The sequence below is a fragment of the Peromyscus eremicus genome, chromosome 16_21 (assembly GCF_949786415.1).
Source record: "Peromyscus eremicus chromosome 16_21, PerEre_H2_v1, whole genome shotgun sequence".
NCBI classification, from domain to species: Eukaryota; Metazoa; Chordata; class Mammalia; order Rodentia; family Cricetidae; genus Peromyscus; species Peromyscus eremicus.
The window spans coordinates 12633982-12653729 of NC_081432.1; the positions used below are offsets into that span (position 1 = coordinate 12633982).

General features: G+C 38.0%; 1 protein-coding gene across 9 annotated transcripts in view; it reads right to left on the minus strand.

Moving 5' to 3' along the window:
- The window catches only part of Pcdh15 (protocadherin related 15), a 623956-nt gene that overhangs the window by 289158 nt on the left and 315050 nt on the right, over positions 1–19748 (minus strand). For all 9 annotated transcript variants that reach the window (XM_059244015.1, XM_059244010.1, XM_059244012.1 and 6 more), the window contains 3 exons: positions 10160–10366; positions 2567–2701; positions 826–975 (listed from right to left, as the gene is read on the minus strand). In XM_059244015.1, coding sequence (XP_059099998.1) covers positions 826–975; positions 2567–2701; positions 10160–10366 — 492 coding nt within the window. The remainder of the gene's footprint in view (positions 1–825; positions 976–2566; positions 2702–10159; positions 10367–19748) is intronic.

Genomic DNA, 19748 nt, shown 5'->3' on the forward strand with positions numbered 1-19748 from the left:
GGATTCTTAAAAATCTTCATAGATTGATATTATCGAGTCTTTATACCCGTATTCCAAATAGTCAGAATACTAAAAGAATTTGCAAATTTGCTTGTAAATTATTTAAATGTGAGCACGTAAAATGTGAAAAACAATTGAGGGCATAATTTTGTCTGATTCACATGTTCTCAAAAGAACCATTTACTATCTAATCTAAAATTTCTCTCCTGTAATGATTTGATTTTTAATCCAGACATGCAATATTTAATATGGTAACCCACCGATTTATTAATGCAATCTTTTATATATGTCAACAAAGGAAGCTTAGCCCATTTCCACGACAGTGAAAGGTAATGTGAATATTTAAATTATGTAATGCAACAGTAATTAATCATATTCAGTAAGCTAATATTTTAAAAAACCAAGCATCAGCATGTCAAATAATTATATGTAGTAGCTACTTCATACCCCATATATATATGTGTGTGTGTGTGTGTGTGTGTGTGTGTGTGTGTGTGTATTATATGTTCACTATTAGCATGTGTGTGATGTATGAATGCATGTGTGCATGTGTGCACATTTCTTGTTGTGATTCAGTCCTTCTACCATGGTTTCTGGGCATCAAACACAGGACATGTGGCTTTGTGCATGATGTGTTCTCACCCACTGAGCCATCCTGTTACAAGCCCAGGATATTTAGTTTTATTTGAAACACTAACATCAACTAGAAAATTTCTAAAGCTGGGCCATTTGTATGTCTGAAGGTAATTTTCATTTCCCAGGAGAGCAGCGTGTGATGCTTTGGAAAGTCCTGCTGCAAGTATATCTCACATTCAGTGGAGTTACCTGAATGACACTGTCCCCAGGACTCATGTCTGTGTAAACATAGACATCATAGGAGATTTCCGGGAAAGTTGGTGTGTTATCATTTGCATCCATCACTCGGATATTGACCACAACTGGTTCACTTTCTTGTACGCCATCAAATGCTGTTATCTGTGGAGAAACAGAACATATTTAGTGGAGAAGGCACATAAACATAAGAGCAAAGAAGTGACTCTAGCAAGCTAATATTTTTTTTATGTGATTTAAAAATATGCTAAGCTTTCAATAAAACTAACTAGTAAGATATAAATTACAAATATCCGAAGTGTATCAGTCTTTTAAGAAGCAGTTACTGAGGACTCCACATATGGTTACAGGGATTTTTAAATAATGAGATATGGAAAGGTTTTAGAAGCTTACATTGGACCAATGACATTGATGACTCTTCAAAATTAATGTATTTGTTGTTGTTGTTTTTGAGACAGGAATCCTATAGTTCCATCAGACCTCAAACTTGTTACATAGTTGAGGATGACTTTGAATTTGATCATCTCATATTCCTAATTCCACCTCCTAAATATTGGGATGATAGACATGCACCACCATCACATTTGATTTATGCAGTGATGGGGATTGAACCTAGCACCCTGTGCATGCTGGACAAGTGCCCCACCAACTGAGCTACATCTCCAGTCTCAGTTAAGTTCATTCCCTAATGTATAACTGAAAAAATTTCCTCATGATTATAGAATTTGCATATGAGACAATTATTTCACAATTGGCATTCTTATATTAATTAAGTAACTGAAGGCCCTGGATATACAATGTAATATTCTATCAATATGTAAAATGGTGATATACATGATTCATCAACATTCATTACTCAAGATAACTTAATTACCTTATTGACACTTTAGAAGTACCTAACACTCATGAGTGCTGCAGCCATCTGTTGGCCATCTTGCCTAAATGACTTTGGAAATCTACTACATATCTAAGTTGTAATTGTCATTTGGGGCTTTCTGGAAGCTACGGTCATCTGCAAAGTGGGCTCTTCCAGAATGAACTCCTAAGTAAGCCCCATAACGTGTGCCCTTGTATCACCCACTTTTCTCTTTTGCTTCGTTTGGGAATTTGGATATAATTAAACTTGCTCTGCTCTCCATGATATATGGTACATTTATCTCCTACACTGTGATAAATGGCTACAAACCACAACTCTAATGACCTTCATTCCTCCTCTAATGAGTCAAACCCAAGGTCTCTGTCTCACTATTACTGATATTCTGGTGCAGATACTCTCTGGTGCTGGGCTCCTGTGTGCACTGTGGGATGGATATCCAACAGCACTCATTGTTTCCACCAGAGTATGCCAGGAGCACCCTCCACACATCAACATGTGCTCTCTGGAGGAAGGAAATCACTGCTAGTTGAGAACTACTTGCTTCAGACAGCACTGAAATTGAAAATGCATCCACACCACAATAGTTAAAACAATGCTTTATTTGCTGGGTTTCACTTTATATCATTCACTCCTGTAATGCAAAGATTGAAAATATTTTTCTCTAGTGCGTAAATAATAATACTGTTCTCCAATGGCACATTCTCCAATGGCACACATTTATAGAGTAAAAGGGAAAAATGAATGTATTGATATTTTCTCTTCTTCCTGACACAGCATGTTTTTACCCACAAATCACTGACCTTATCAACTTTAATATCAGTTTCAACTATGAGAATATAAACATGTGAAATATTTTACCAGAAAGGTATACGTTTGCTGTTCCTCCCTGTCCACAGGCTGAAGTAGGGTTAGGTAGCGGGTGATGCCGGTGGGTGTAACAGTGAAGACTGAGGTGTAGTCATTCAGGAAAAGGTGGAGCTCTGGATCTTTTGTCTTTGAAAGAAAATATATCATTTACAATGGTGATCACACAATGGACTTTTAGTTCATTGGCCTGAAAATTAAGTCTTGAAATTTATTACAAATACATGTCATTATATTAAAGACTCCTAAAGGAAAGGAGATATTTGAGTAGCATTCACTCACAAGCAACCAAAGCCATCCAAGAACATGGGCTACAGAGTACTAAAGTGTTAGCACAATTAATGTAAAACAGGAAAGACTACAGTAAGAAAGAGCAGGAAACAAGCTAATTGAGTGTAATTCTGCTGGTCATTTGATATAAAACTTTTGGGCTGTATTGTATCCAAGATACAAGAAATAATAGGAAGAAAGGAAAATTGGAGCCTAGAATTTCAGCTGTAAAATTTTATAGTCATTCATTTATAGCAATAAACTGAACATATGCATGCTACTGTGTTACTCTCACTTTCAATGTAAAACAGGAATAAAATTGGTAATGCATTATTCATTACCCATAAATATTAGGCTTGCATTTTCTGTCTCATTTTAATACTGTAAAGCTCTTCAAAGGAAAACACAATATTTTAATTAAAATATTTCAGATGATTTGCTAGAAAATATATGTAAACTTAACACTTGTGCCTGTCAAAGAGCCTAGAGAAAATTATACTATAGAGAATTTTTTTTTAATTCAGAACTAAGATAATTAGCATAGCACTGAAAACCCTTCACAGTTTTGCTCATCCCCCTTCAGTGGTAAGACACCATTCACTGCTGTTTGGGGAAGGGATGGACACGATGTAATGTCCTTGGGTTACTGATTGCACAGTGAACAAGGAAGGAGCTGGAGGAAATGAAAGGGGATCCAGGGAATCCAGTGCCCTGTAGGCTTATAAAACTGGGTGATATGGGAGACAAGTGTGTTTATGTGTGCTTCCTCTAAAATACTATCACAGTATGGTGTTCAATGTGTTTAAGAAAGGTTTCCTAGGTCTTTTGCTAAGTATTAATCACAGAGCGTAGAGCAGGTGGATTGTCACATGTTAATTTGGGGAAAAAAATAAGATCTTGCATTTTAAATTTTCTGTGTAGAAAGAGAAAGTAACTATTTATATAAAAGTGGGCATACTTTCAACCACAAGCTTTCACCAGTAGATTCTCCCCCTCATGTGGTTATTTGCATATATTTCAAATTTCTTCAGAATGGATGCTCTTCATCTGAACCTGCAACACAGTGTGCATTGAGGTTTGTGTGCACGTCTGTGCCCACACTTTGGGGGCCAGGTTGGTGTACCCTTTTCATCTAAGAACAACAAAGGAGGAGTGCTATTGAGATTGACTTTTTTGTCTATTGATTTTTAAATAATCAAATCCATTAACCCATAAAGAGCCAGGTGTCTATGCTCTGATCTCTTCAAATGGGGCTTTGACATGCCTAGAACGTGGGTTAAGTTGATAGAGAAACTATGCTTATTAAAAAATGAAATGATTTATGAAAGATTATATCTTGACCAACATCCTTGAAAATTCTTCTTTTCTCAAATAATAGTATCAATTTTGATGGAATTCAGTTATTAATCTAAAGATGATAAAATCAGTGAGCTTACAGTTTCACAAATAAGTGAGTGTTTACTGGTATTTAGTGTATTCTTATAATTTTATCAAATTCCAATACTTTAAAATTCACATTATCTTTCTGTTCTCTGAGTGTGTTGCCGATATTGCTACCTAACACATTTTACTCATAACTCTAGGCTCCTGTGATGCAAGTGCATGAGCTTTGACATACATATGTTTAATAACAATGCAATTCTTCCTTCTGGTTCATATTTTCCATTATTCACTTTTCTCTTTGTGCTTGCATTTTCCTTCAATTTATTCTCTTCCATCAACTGTAGATTTGTGAGGTACACTCCTTAACACATTCACGTGTCAGCATTGTGACAATGTAATACTTCCATGAATATTAACTTGTCACCATGCATGTGCTTATGTGACAATTAATTCAGATGATACCATTTGCTTTGACCAATTTTGGGAGGCTACAGTGATTTTCCACATCAGATGCTGCTAACTGGAAATCAGCACACACAGTTCTTCAGCTACAGTAACACCAGAGAGGTTCTTATCATCTCAGAGAAACAGGGGCTGAGCCTCTCACAAGAAACTGACTGCAGATGGAGGCAGTGTATCCTAGAGCTGACCTTTACTGCCTCACATGGACCTGTCATGTCACAGGACACACTTCTGCTCACTCTGCTCTGTTCTGTGGTTAGTCTGTAACTATAACAGAGCATTCCTTGATATTTATATATATATTTTTTACAACAGGAACCTTTTAAATCTCTATAAGGTATATGTAAATGCCATTGCTAAATAACTTAGTGATCCTTCAAGAACACACATTTATGATAGAGTTGGAAATATTGAGCAAATTGTCACTTAAGTGTTAATATTTTAGATTGATTTTAAGGTTAATGCTGAATTATAAAATACATTAAGTTTTTGATGACTTAAGTAGAAATGTCATGATCAGCATCAAATTCTAGCACATGTGTGTCAACACAAATAGCACTAATTCTTTAAGAATTTTATAATTATAAGTTTCATCTTTCTTGACCAGAAACATTTTATATATGCCAAAATTTTGGCAAAAACCAATACGTATGTTAAATATTCCTTTTCTCATAAAGTATAGATCTTCCTTTGATCAACTGCATCATAATATCACAGTTTTGATTTTTTTAAGGATAATTGAATTTTCATAGAATTAATGAGTCAAGTTCAGGAAACATTGGTGTGTTTGCATTGCTTTGGACCATATAAATGTCCAGACTATTGGTCTTCACTGAATAAGATATGAATGGACATATATTTTCACACAGCCAGGGAATTTTATGAATAGACACAGGATACTCTGATCTCATTTTCCACAAGGCCAGAAGAGTTCATGTAGCAGTCATGTCTATGTGACTCTAAAATGAACTTCAGTTTGTTAAATATAGAATGTATTAATGGATAATATTTCCTTCTGTCACATAAGATACAATTTATTTTACCCTCAAACACCATGCAATATGCACCAAATATATGATTTATTAGTATATTGCTTTGGAAATTGTTTGAGGTAGGGTAAAATAAACTCCAATCCACTCACAAAAATAGGGAAAAAAATCAATATAAAAATAAATGTATATACAAAAAGATAAATAAACATTTGAATATAAAATAAAATATCAAATAAAACTTCATTTATAGACCTGTTTTCATATGGCTGTGTATAAGATTTGGGAACAGACATTTTAATGAGTCAAAATATTACCACATGCATGCAAGATGATATGCATGCTTTGCATATGTGCACATAAAACATGCCTATATATGTGCCCATATACATGTATGCATATTCATGTGCATATATACACATGACAAAGAATGACAGGAAATTTTAGAACTCTAATCTAACTTATCAGTTTTAATTAATTAGTAATAGAGTACTAAAGTACTTAGATCAATACTCCTCCATCTCAAATTTAGAACCTTTTAGAAAAGAAATTCCATGATGAATTCCCAATGTCCATGACAGACTTAGAAACCACCAATATTTAAATAACATTTAATCTACTATTTGTTGACTAAATTATCACTTATATTAGTAAGTGATAATAAATTTTATTTAGAAAGGAAAAGAACTAGAAATGATCCACAGCAACTGGCAATCACAAAACCAACAACCTAGTACGTACAGGAACTCCACCAGGTGGCACCTATATGTAAATTAGACACAAAATAAACATGGTAAGCATAAAGGTCATGCCTACCCAATGCACATAAATACACAATAGTAGAGAAAATGAGGTTTGCTTAAGCTAACAGCATTGTCCATGAGATATACAATCATTTTTTCTTTGCACTTTGATATCTATATATATATGACAGAATTACATTTTTATAAGTATCTACTTATCAGTACATAATACCTTGAAAAATACATTGATTAAATATCTTAAAACATCAACACTTACATTGAATTGTTACTGAATCACTATCATTAAACAAGCTACTGAATAATCGCTGATTGTCACCTCAGGGACTCTTACAGAGAAGTTCAGTGCTCAGCTTTTCCTGGCTCTGCCTCTGGAAGCATAGTGGTCTCAGTTCTGTTGTAGACCTTGTGTATTTCTTGATGTTCTTCCAGGAAGAGCTATTTCAAAACTATACTGGCTGTACTGCTAAATGATATGAGTAAGCATTTCATGTTTGTGTGCATGTTGATCTATGAAAAATAAAGATTGATGGAAGGATGTTCTCTTTAGTAATTTTTCAGTCTTACAAAGGATGCTCAGGGTGCTTTTTAACTCCACGTCCATACTATATGAATGGCACTATAAGCCAGCAAATTTGGCTTTTTCCCTAAAATCTTGTCTCACTTTTTCCTGGTAGAAGGAAAAAGCCATCTGTAGGATGTAATTTACCATCTGTAGAAATGGATCCAGTTGGCATTTGCCCTTAGACTTGACTACTCCTGAAGCTGTCCAAAGGAATCTACTCCTGCAGTGAGTTCTGGCTCCCCTTGCTTGAGGTCAGTCTCTTTTGATATTGGTAACATCTGCTTGACGTTTCTCATTTCTATAAGATTATTGGACCCCTGCCCTGTGCTGGTTATTCTCAATTCTGGCTCCTCTCAGAGCAAGTTGGTCTTACCAGGTAGTCAATAGTTTCACAGTAAATCGCCATAATCTTGATATTTATTTTTGTAATGTAGATACTCTGAAACTCCTAGAAATGAACTAATTTCTTGTTAAAAATAAAAAAAACCGAAAAGAGTGTTTGAAAGAAAAAACAAGCACAGATGATGCAGACAAATATCAATTTTCAAACATATAAATGTCTATTTTGTGAATTTTTTAATTTTTTGTGTTCCAGTGAAGGTAGAATTTAAAAATAATGGATGAGTTGTAAGTAAGTAGCTCATGTTAACATGGTAAAGAGTTCTCTAAGAATGAGAGTGGACCACCATTGAAAGGGATATCTTGTGAGTCCCTGAACTGACTAACTCAATATTACTAGAATATCAGAAGCACATGCTTGATGTCCCCATTCCTTCAACCATGTCTGAGTTTATCAGTACATTGGAGAGTTATCAAAACCTATCAAGGAGTGGGAAGTGGTGTGAAAAATAAACAAGTTATCATGGCATGAGATATATCATAAAGAGATTTCAGCTTAGTGAAGTGGAAAGACTGGCATTGATCAGAATCGAAAGTGTGTTAGAGAAATACACCAAAAAGGGACATTCATCTCAGCTTGGACTATGAAAGAAAAAGATTCTTGAATGAGGAAACCCCAGAGATGAATTACGAACAATAAAAAAAATGTTAGCTAGCCAAAACAGTTTTATAAAATAGAATGAAACCCCTTAAGTCATACAAAATGAAGCAAAGTCATTTAGCTAAGACATAGCTTGGCAAATGTGAAATGTGCCCGTGATTGTACAGGGTCAGCAGGAAGTTTCAGAAATTGAAGATAGGAAAGTGTTCAGGTAACAAGAAGTGCCATTTGCATGAGACTGGGTATTCCTCTACAGAGCAAACATGTCTCAAAATATCTTAACTACAAAGAAATCTAGTATGTATTCTAACCTAAACATTTAATTAAAAAATAATATCAAAGTCCTTTGAAGTGTCATACAGTCATGTCTTGAGTTTTTGAAAAGTCACTCAATGTCTCTTTCTGAAATAAGAGGATTTTTGAGGTGGGACATTCACTGTGTTTTCAAGCAGAGACAACAAACTTGACAGGAATGTGGTTAAATATGTGATTCAAGATTAAGAGTACAAGAAATGAAGAAGGACCAGAAAGTTAGACAAGAATCAGAAGGGCAAGCATAAAGATAAAGATAAAGATAAAAAGACAAAGACAAAGACAAAGACAAAGACAAAGACAAAGACAAAGACAAAGACAAAGACAAAGACAAAGATAAAGATAAAGATAAAGATAAAGATAAAGATAAAGAGAACATTGAGAAGGAAGAGATGTATGGGGGAAGGGAGCACAGGAGTTGCCAGTCTCAGGCGACCGGAGGAATTTTGTGTCTTCTTGTGACTGCAGTGATGAAAAATTTAAGGACGTTCTAGAACAGTGCTGTTCATTTAGCCAAATGTGATATCTATGTTTGTCAATCAAAATTTTTAAAAATTCAAGTCAGATGTTGTGGTACAGGCCTGTCATCCCAGGGCTTGTGAGGTGGAAGCAGAAAGATGAAGAGTTCAAAGTGGATTTTAGGGGCTCAGGACAGCTCTGGGACCTCATCTCTCCTCAGGACTCTGCTATGCTCCATGGTTCCACTGGCAGCTTGCTTTCATTGTTAATGTTGTATTAGCTGACTGGCTACAAAGATGTCACATTCACTACTGCTATAGAAAATGATGTCATGCTTCCTTGCTTTGCCTCTCCTTCTGTAAGTTCCTAGAGGACGCTCTATTGACTCATGAATTTTCTGTCCAGTCTTCATATAAAATCTCTGTGGCTAATGGGATAAATTACTCTCATTTTGCCTAGCTAGACTGTTTTCCACTCCTACCAACAAGGTCTATACTACAAGACCAGAAGTCAGCCAGATGGGACCTGGAGGAATAGAAGCCTCACCAGCTACCAGCTGAAGTATGCATGGGCCAATGGCCCCCAAGATGTCTTCTTTAATAACCTGCCATCACAGTGGAAGGAATCCCAAGATGCTACTCTGGGCTGCTTTTGGAAATGTTTTTTTTTTTTTTAAATAATTGATTCACTTTTTTTTTGTTTTCACTTGTTTTGTTTTATTTATTTACTTATTTATTTGTGTGTATGTATGTGTGATACATGTGTGTGCACATATGGTATATGTATGTGGTGTGCAAATATACCTGCATCTGTGTATGTATGGAATGCATGAACACATGCCGGTGTATGGGTATGCATCCAGGCATGGAGGCCAGAGGGGAAAATCTGGTATTTCCTCCACACCTGATTGTTAGCGGTATTTCACTGGTCTGGAGCTCACTTACTGGCTACTTTCTTTATGTGAGTGCTCAGAAGCTGAACTGAGGTCTTCCCACTTGCCAGGAAGCGTCTCCCTCCTTAGTCCTGCTCTCGTGATTTTATGTTCACTTTATAATGCTGTTATTTTCCCTATCACAAACTATATCAAACAGCTTTCAATTTATATTAACACAAAAAATCACCCTGGTGATTTAGCAAGCACCAAGTGAACAATTCATTGGCTTTCATATGCAGAACAGCTACATTGAAGAACAGCAATTAAACGAAACACACATTTAAAAATACCTCTGATAAGGAATTAAACTGTAGCTCTAAGATTCACTACACCAACTTTGTTTAGTTTCTGCTTTGTGGTTTGTGCAACTGTTATTTTGTACTACTTCCTATAAACATATATAGAATAAGAGGATACCAACAAACAATAACAAAGATGTTCATGGGACTTACGTCTTCTATGTCTTTGTCCAGAGCTACAATTCTCAGAGGAGTGGTTAAGTTTAGGCTTTCAGAAATGGTGGCTCCCACTGGGGCAGATTCCAGGATGTACCCTTGATAGCTGGGCATTGTGAAATATGGGCTCTGATTGTTTTCATCCAGTATTTCGATGTGTAGACTAGCAAAGGCAGGAAGTGGGTGGCCATTGTCCTGCTCAGCCTGTAAATTAAAGGAAAAATAGCTATGATGTCCTCTGGAGTGACTCTTTCAGGCCATAGGCATAGACTTTCTTTACCACAGGATTCTTGCAGCAAGGCAAACTGCTCTAACAAGTGTTAGAAAACATAAATGAGAAATGGAAGTAGAGAGCCCTTATTGCTTAATTGCCTTTTTTTCAAATCCAGTGTTCATTTCAGAAAAAATGACTATGATAAACTATTGCAATACTATGTACAGTAAAGAGATAAGTGTCTTGATATACAATTAGAAATACAGAAGGTGAATAGAATTGAGTTGTTGATAACTCAAGGATACAGAAAAAAGAGATTTATTAGTCAAATAAAAACCTTCTCTTCTTTTATCTTCTCAATATCTTCTTATTCCACACTGGAGATTAATTGCCTGGTGTTCTGTGAATGTGTGTATGTCCAAAGTGATATATTAAAATCCTAACCTAAAAGGGAGTAAGGGGTGTGGCTTTAGGGATGAACACCTTGACAAATGTTCAGCCTCTATCAGTGAGATTATTGTCCTGAATAGAGAGGCTTCAAGTAGCCCTGAGGAGGCTGGCCTGCCATCTCAGAACTGCTTGATAGACTCTTGAGGATAAGAGTTCTAGGACAGTCTGGGCTATACGGGAAGAACTATCTCCCCAAACAAACAAACATGCAAAGGCCCTAGAAGAACCCTGGGCTTCTGCCACCACATGAGAGCACAGCACGGAAGTGCCAAATAGGAGAGGATGTACCCTTGGCAAAACGAGCCTGCCAGAGCCTTGTCCTCAGACTCCAGAGGCCAGAACTGTAAGAGATTCATGTGGTTGGCATGAATCTGGCACTATGCATTTTTGTAATGGCACAGTCCCCAGTAACTGTTTTGCATAAATTAATAGATAGAAGCTGCATTTGTCACTCAGGAAAGGACCTGAAAAATCACAGCTACAAGTGAAAGAAAATTCCACCATAATTTTTAGTAGTTAAATAATTCCTAAGGTTATTTATTGGAAATACATTACTCAAGTATACTTGGATAAAACTGTACTAATGTATGTGCTTATTTTTCCATTTGTTTTTTATGGGGGGGGTGCTATTTCTCCTCCAGTTCTAAAGGACATGGAATGGTAAGAGAAGAAAGTAATACCCACTGAACCCCCAAGACCAGCAGAATCCATCCTGGCAATCAATGGGGTCACATGTGGCAATCACGTTGCCCTCATATCTCAAACCTAGGCTTCTAACATAAACTTTTCTTATTTAACATTTCCATTGAATAAGAAGATGAATAATAAGCCCCACTGGGGTTAAGTAGAATTGATGACTTTGTTTCAAGAAAATCCCTAGGATCTGTTACTACATGGGAATATCACTCATATTTAAGATGTTATGAATGTCACAATTACTAATTTTAAAGTATGACAATTAGTAAATGGACAGCCAAATGTTATACACTGCATTGAGAAACTTCCTTATATATATATTTTTTAACTTATTTTGTTGTCACTACTTTGAGGTTAGTTTCTCTTTTGTACAATTATTTTGTGCCTTTACATTGTCACTTAGCAGTAGAATGCCAAAATAGACCTTGGCATAAGGTGTTTTGAGCTCCACTCCTCAATGAAGGTGACCCCAGAATCACCCCGTGGCTTTTTCACACAGATGTGGGTGGTGCTTACATCATCAGTTCAGAGGTCACTGTACTTTCAGGAAATGGGATTAATTGTGCTGAGCCATGGAATTTCTAGGAGCTCATGTGATGCACATCAGGAGATATGCACTTATAGAGATAGCCAAAAAGAAATGGAGATGCAGTGTACAACCAGCATATAGTCCATCATGATAGAAACCAGTGGTTCAACCATAGGGCTCCCATCTAGCATCATGGCCTGCTAAAGGCAGAGATGCTCTGTGTCAGGCCTGTGGGCATGGAGCAGTTCATACACACGGGGCATTCTGAACAGGATTTTTTCTCTCTGTTTTACTCTTCTTGTTCTAATAGTTACTAAGTGTTGTCCAGAGATACCAACAATGGTGTGATAACTTACAAATTGTATAATCTATTTCCCTCATCAGACAAACACATACATATTTTTAATGTGGAAGAAAATGAGGGAAACTGCACAACTGTATAATAATGCAAGAGGCTTGTATTCCATATTCAGATTGTGTCATTAGCTTTTACTACCAGCTGTGAAGCTGGGAAAACATGTATTATTTGCTTCATGAAAACAAAGTGATTCAGTGGGAAGAAAACTAAAACTCAAATTAGATTCTTCAGAACAACTTAATTCCCACTGTACCTATAGTTTTGAAAAGCATCGTATGAAATTTTTACTGGTTGTTATACAGTTATTGATTTGTTGTAATAATGACTAATGCTTTTGGATTGCTATTACACCTTTAGTTCTATCGGAAGCACGGCTGACCCATGTCTAGTGATCTGTCTCCAAGACTGCATTTTTATTCTTATGCCATTTGCCTCTCTAGATATCAAACCATAAACTTCTACATTGGGAAAAACGCAGAGAATGTTAGTCCATGTTCAATGCTGTGTGGTATTTAAGGCAGGTTGGACTGAGATGTCTCCAGATGTGTGAGAAACTGCACAAAGAAATTTACTGCAAGTTCCCTAAACTTACAGAATAATAAAAATAGGAAAATGGATGGGAGAAACTGGCAAAGGAAATCATAGGAAGATACACACTTCCTCCTCTTCAGTTAGAGTTAAAATGTAGCAATGAAAAGCAACAGTATTACACTTTGTTCTTTAGCATGCCCAAGTGTTCTTAGGACTCTGATTTATCCTATTAGGTGGCAATCAGAAGGGATGAGAGGTTATTTAAGAAAGAAAGACAAACGAAAATGATAGCATTTACAGCCATTTACTCTTATAAAGTAATGTTATTAACATTGACAAGTGCGTGGTTAGAAGTAGAAAAGCGTATCTGAAAGGCAGATTTGAGGGCTGGTGAGATGTCTCAGTGAGTACAGTGCTTGCTATGTATGAGGAACACTGCTGATTCCCAGCACCCACATGAAAAGACAGGCACAGCAGAGTATGTATGCCTCTAACCTCAGCATGGGGAGAGGAGAAACAGGAGGGTAACCAGGACTCACTGCCCTGCTGGCATTGCCAAATCAGGAAGGTCCAGGTTCAGTGAGAGACTCTGGCTCAAAATGCACGATGAGGATTGAGGAAGACACCAAATATTAATCTTTGTCCTCAACATGTATGCACACATAGTCATGATCACACACACACATGCAGGTACAAACACAAATCATCAACACACACACACACACACACACACACACACACACACACACACACAAAATTAAAGACCCATGTTTGTTTGTAAAAATTATATGAGTATAAGTATCAGTTTTAGAGAAAAGAGTGAAGTAAAACTAATGCCCATGTTTAAAGCTCAAACTATTTAGATATTCCAAGGACAGAAAGTTGAAAGCATTGCAATGCTATTTTTAAAATAAAGAAACAGAGGGCCTGATCCAGTTGGGGGCTCCTCAGCTATTGGTTCATAGTTCATGTGTTTCCATTTGTTTGGCTATTTGTCCCTGTGCTTTATCCAACCTTGGTCTCAACAATTCTTACTCATATAAACCCTCTTCTTTCTCGCCAATTGGACTCCCGGAGCTCCACCTGGGGCCTAGCCGTGGATCTCTGCATCCAGTTCCCTCAGTTATTGGATGGGGTTTCTAGCATGACAACTAGGGTATTTGGCCATCCTGTCATCAGAGTAGGTCAGTTCCAGCTGTCTCTCGACCATTGCCAGTAGTCTATTGTGGGGGTATCTTTGTGGATTTCTGTGGGCCTCTCTAGACAGTTGATTAGCTTGATCTGTTTGGGAGGCATCTAGGCAGTGGGACCAGGTCCTGTACTCAGTGCATGAGTTGGCTGTTTGAAACCTGGGGCTTATATAGGGACACTTGGCTCAGCCTGGGAGGAGGGGACTGGAACTGCCTGGACTGAATCTACCAGGTTGAACTCAATCCTCAGGGGAGTCTTTGCCCTCGAGGAGATGGGAATGGGGGGTGGGCTGGGGGGGAGATGGTGGGGGGCGGGAGGGGAGAGAACAAGAGAATCTGTGACTGATATGTAAAATTAAATTATATTATAAAGTAAAATAAAATAAAATAAAAAATAAAATAAGGAAACAGTTATAAGTTTTGAGTGCCTTGCATCTAAGTACTAGGAATACAGATTGTATATAATTCTATATATTATATATTCTGTATTCCTAGCATACACACACACACACACACACACACACACACACACACACACACACACACACACCTCACTGGCTTTTTGAGACAGCATCTTACTTTTGGCCCAGGCTGGCTGTAAACTCTGAGGAATGGTCCTGCCTCAGCCTGTAAAGGGCTGGGGTTACAGGCATGTGGTGGCACAATGGTTTTTAAACTCTTTCCATGCTGGTTAGTGGTGAGTAATTTAACACATAGATATGATAAACTTTAAAAGCGTAATATAAAAAAAAAAAAACATTTAAAAATGTTCCACAAAAAGAGAATAGATTCTTTTCCTATGGTACCAGGGAGAACATATTTCTTTTCTTTTTTCCTTTTATATTTACTTATTTAGTGTGTGTGCACAAAAAAAAATTTCTTATAGCAACTTTTCTTATTCCCTTTCCAATTAAATTACTTACTAACTAGAAAAGGACTTTATTTATAGTGCCAACCAAAAGTTGGCAAAGTGATAACTCTTAACAATAAAAATATGACTTTTATACATTTCTAAGCTAGTATTTATTTTTCTTATTTGAAAACATATTTTTATATAATATAGCCTGATTATGGTTTCCCCTCCCTCCATGTCTCCCAGTTTCTCTCCACACTTTTGACATATGGATTCACCTCCCTTTCTGTCTCTCATTAGAAAATAAACAGGCTTCTAAGGAATACTAATAAAATATAATATAATATTATAAGGTAAAAAAACACATCAGAATAGGATAAAACAAGCAAACAGAAGGAAAAGAACCCAAGGAAAGACAAGAACCAGGTAAGATGCAGTGAGCCCTTTGCTCACATACTCAGGAATCCCATAAAAACAGAAAACCTGAAGCCATAATGTATATACAAAGGACATATTGGGTTAAAAAGAGAAGGAAAGAGAAAAAATTAAAAAGATAAAAGATAAAACAAAGCAAACAGAAAGAAGGAAAGAAGGAAGATAAATACATAAATTAATTAATTAAATAAATGAAGAAGAGAGAGAGAGAGAGAGAGAGAGAGAGAGAGAGAGAGAGAGAGAGAGAGAGAGAGAAAATCTTGACATGACATTATGTGACAAGGAACCTCCAAAGATACCACTGGGTTTGTTTTCTGTTGGCCATCTACTGCTGTATATACAGCCTACCCTTCAAAGTAGTTTGTTTTCAGCAAGAGGCAGGGCTATCCATCCCAGGACCAGTGAAGTGCAGATCTAGCTAAGTGCAGCCCTCGGATTTCCACATGTGTGGTTCCTATGACCTCCTGTGCTAACCAGGCCATGGACATCATCACAGACTCCAGCTGCAGCAGGACCATGGACCCAGACATGGCTCTTGGCAGCAGCTCAGGCCCAGACATCACCATGTCCCCAATAGCAGCACAGGCCACTCAGATCAGTATGGCCCTGGTGGCAGCATGGCCTTCTACCACCAATGAGATCCCAGGTGTCTGACCAGACCCTGGACATCAGGCAGAGCCCTCAGTGGTAATGGGAGCCATTAACGTCACCCCAGACCCCAGCGCTGCAGGGCCACAGACTCCGACATGGCCCTCCACAGCAGCTCTGGACTATGTCTCCATGGCCCTCAGACAGCAAGGTGATCTCAGGTGGCAGACCAGATTGCAATCAGTGCATGGCTCTCAGTGGTGACAGGAACCATGGACATCAGCTCAGACCCTGGCTCTGTCAACATCAAGATTCTGTGTGAGAGCACAGGCCACTCTGAACAGCATGGCCTTGGCAGTGGCATGACCCTCAGACACCCACCTGGCCACAGGTTACAGCCCAGACCCCTGGCATCCCTGTGGTCTCTGCACCCCATCTGGGCAGCACAGTAAAGCTGACCCTGTTGTCTGGATCTAGGTGAGCCAGCCCTGAGGGCATGAGAGCAGGAGAGTTGGCACCCCCCTCCATCCTCATATACCCCTTGCATCAGTCAGGAGAGAAGGCTCTGTACCTCACCTGGTAAAAGAGTAGAGATGATCCTGGTGGTATGAGTGTGAGTGGGTCATATCTGGGAACCTGAGAACAGAAAAATCTAACCCTGACTCTAGCTTCAGGCTGTATTGGGTGAGCAAGTTGAAGCAGTGCTGGAGAGCTCACCTGGGTAGTGATGATGAGGGAAAGCAGACTGACCGATCCAGCTACCACCCAGGCCCAGAACCAGGACTATGAGTTAGCCCACCCTGACATCCACCTCATCTATGAACTGTTGGAGCATGTCAAGGAGACTAACCTACAGATCTTAAACTGCAGGATCTCCATGACATAGGACAACAGGATATCCAAAAGGAGCCCCAGAGAGAGCCCAGTATAGATGATGTAGCAGAAGCCAGAAGCCTTGAAACAGACCAAGGACTCAGCAATGAACCCTTACAAGTAAAGATGAATGGACTAATGGGTAAATTATGTGACTCAACAGGCCACACTACAGCTTCCACAACAAAATTCTTTTCTCTTTTTTCTTTTTTATGGTTTGGCTTTTCTTTTAATTTTTTTAAGGGTGTGTTGCATGGGCAGAGGGCAGAACTGAGGGAACTGGGAAATGGTTGGGTTCAGGATGCATGATGTGAAATCCATAGAGAATCAATATAATTTGAGAGAAAAGAAAAAGTCGTTTGTTTTCCCCAGTAAGACTCCTTTGGAGAAAACTTAACCTTCCTTTGTGAATGGCTATCAATTGGAGATCACTCCTGGGCTAGGGAATGGAGCGTTGCCCACTTTCCTTTTAAGTTTTAGTACCCTATCTGGTCCAGACCTGAGCAGGCTCTATGCATGCTACCCTAGTCATTGTAAGTTCGTACATGCTTCAGTCAAGTGGTGTTTAAGAGGCCTTGCTTCTTCAGTGTCCTCTATCTACTCTTGCTCTTACACCCTTCAGCCTCTTCTTCCACAGGGTTCCCTGAACCCTGAGGGGAGGGATTTGATAGCACTTCCCAACTGTGTACTTCACAGTGCTGCTTGGACACCCAACAGATATCCAATGGAACAGATATCAGATGGAAACTTGACAAAAGGTAAATCTAAGCCCAACCCCAATCAATCACTTCCACACAGTCTTTTTATTCTTTGATGGCAGTTTCATATTGACAGTTTCTGAAGCCGAGAGCCTTGAGGTCATCTTCCTCCCTACTTCCCCACAAGCCTGATGTCTAAAAATTCAGTGATGATTACCATAAAACACAGAATGCAAGTGTTTCACGATCCAACTGCCACCTTCTCCTATGGGCTATTTAAACTTTTCAGCCTAGTTCTTGACTTGACCATTGAACAGTCCCATAATGACAACTTGACTTGGTCAAACAACAATACTATCTTTATAATTCCCTAGTTTTTCATTTTTTTTCTGGTCCCATGTAGACTATGGAATGAAGAGCTTGCACATGCTAAGCAAACACATTACCACTGAGCTTGCACATGCTAAGCAAACACATTACCACTGAGCTGTTTTGTTCCACTTTTATTTCTCACTTCAGTGAGTTCCAGGTTACCCCAGGTCCAGCAAGATCTGGATACTATGCTCTTGCTCGCTGCCCCTATGTGGTGCCACTGACATCCAACAATGCTATTAGTTTAGAACCTTCTAGATCTTTCCTCTTCTGAAATCCTCTTCTCATAGACATTACATGGATCAAATGTTTTTGACCCATGGACTATTTGACCACCTTGTTAATTAACATGATATTCTACTAGATTTCCTTCCTTTACCTTTTTATAGCACTTTGAAACTCCTAATATATTATTAAAATATTTACCATCTTGCCATTTACTATAAAAATCTTACCATAGAATATAATTTACAAAGCCTGGTATGCTGGTAAATGGATATAATTTTAGCACTTTGGAAGTGGAGATGTGACATTGAGGAGTTCAATCCTTGGTTACTTAGCAAGAGTTTAAGGATAGCCTGGGCCACTTGACAACCTGTCTCAAAAGAACGATCACTACTAAAAAATAAAAGTCCTCAAAAATCAAAAGTGTATGGCAATTTTATTATTCTTTTGATGCTAATGGTTCTTTCCCAAGTGCAAGACCACCTCTGCACAGCTTGGTGGTCCTGGCTATGAGAGCATTTACTTTAGAAAGGAAGTTATAGGTTACTGCAAAACCAATCAATTATATAACATGGAAAACTGGGGTAGATAAAACAATACTTATCTTTCAGTCTACATCTAACAAAGCTCACAACTGAGGTGAGTCCTTCAACGCTCTTGTGTCACAGAAAATGACAATGTACAAGACATTACTATCATGTGATGATTCTGCATTATGATATGTTCAAAACATTGAACAGCATCTAGAATTCAGACCTGCTCAAGAGTGGTTAGTTTTGTTAAATATACAAACATATGTACATATATACATGCACACACAAACATAGACACACACACATACACACACTCATATAGGCTTCACTCCAATTCCTATGTCCTTATAAATGCATAGAAATCCATATTCAGTGACTGGTGTTCTGAGATTTGCCTTCTAAAAACAATTCCACAAGGCAGATGTGGTGGCACAAACATTTAATCCCAGCACTCAAGAAAAAGAAGTAGGCTATCTCAGTGTGTTCAAGGCCAGTGTGGTCTACATAGTGAGTTCCAGGCCAGGCAAGTTTACAATGAGTCCCTACTTCACAAGCAAGCAAGCAAACAAAATGTTACCATGACCTGACACATCCACACTACACTCTTTTGGAAAACACGAGTCTGGCATTTCAACCTGTATTATAAGGTCCAACAAGTGGGGAAGGCTAATTCACTGAAAACAGGTCCCAGTTGAGCAGGGTAAGTTAACTCTGCCCACACCTCTTGTACAATTGGTCATCAATCATTTCACTTTGAGAAAAGCATCATTTAAATCTAATTTTAAGTGAAATACTATATAATTTACCCTTCCTTTTCTTCCCTCTAATGATTAGAGTCTAATCCACACCATGTACTTCATGGATCCCTCTTGAAATCATGGCTTCTTTTCAATGTGTGTGTGTGTGTGTGTGTGTGTGTGTGTGTGTGTGTGTGTGCATGTGTGTATGTGTGTGTGTGTATGGGAGAGATAGATATGCTGTATAACCTGTAAATATAAACATATAACCCACTTAGTCTACTGAGTGTAATTTGTATATATG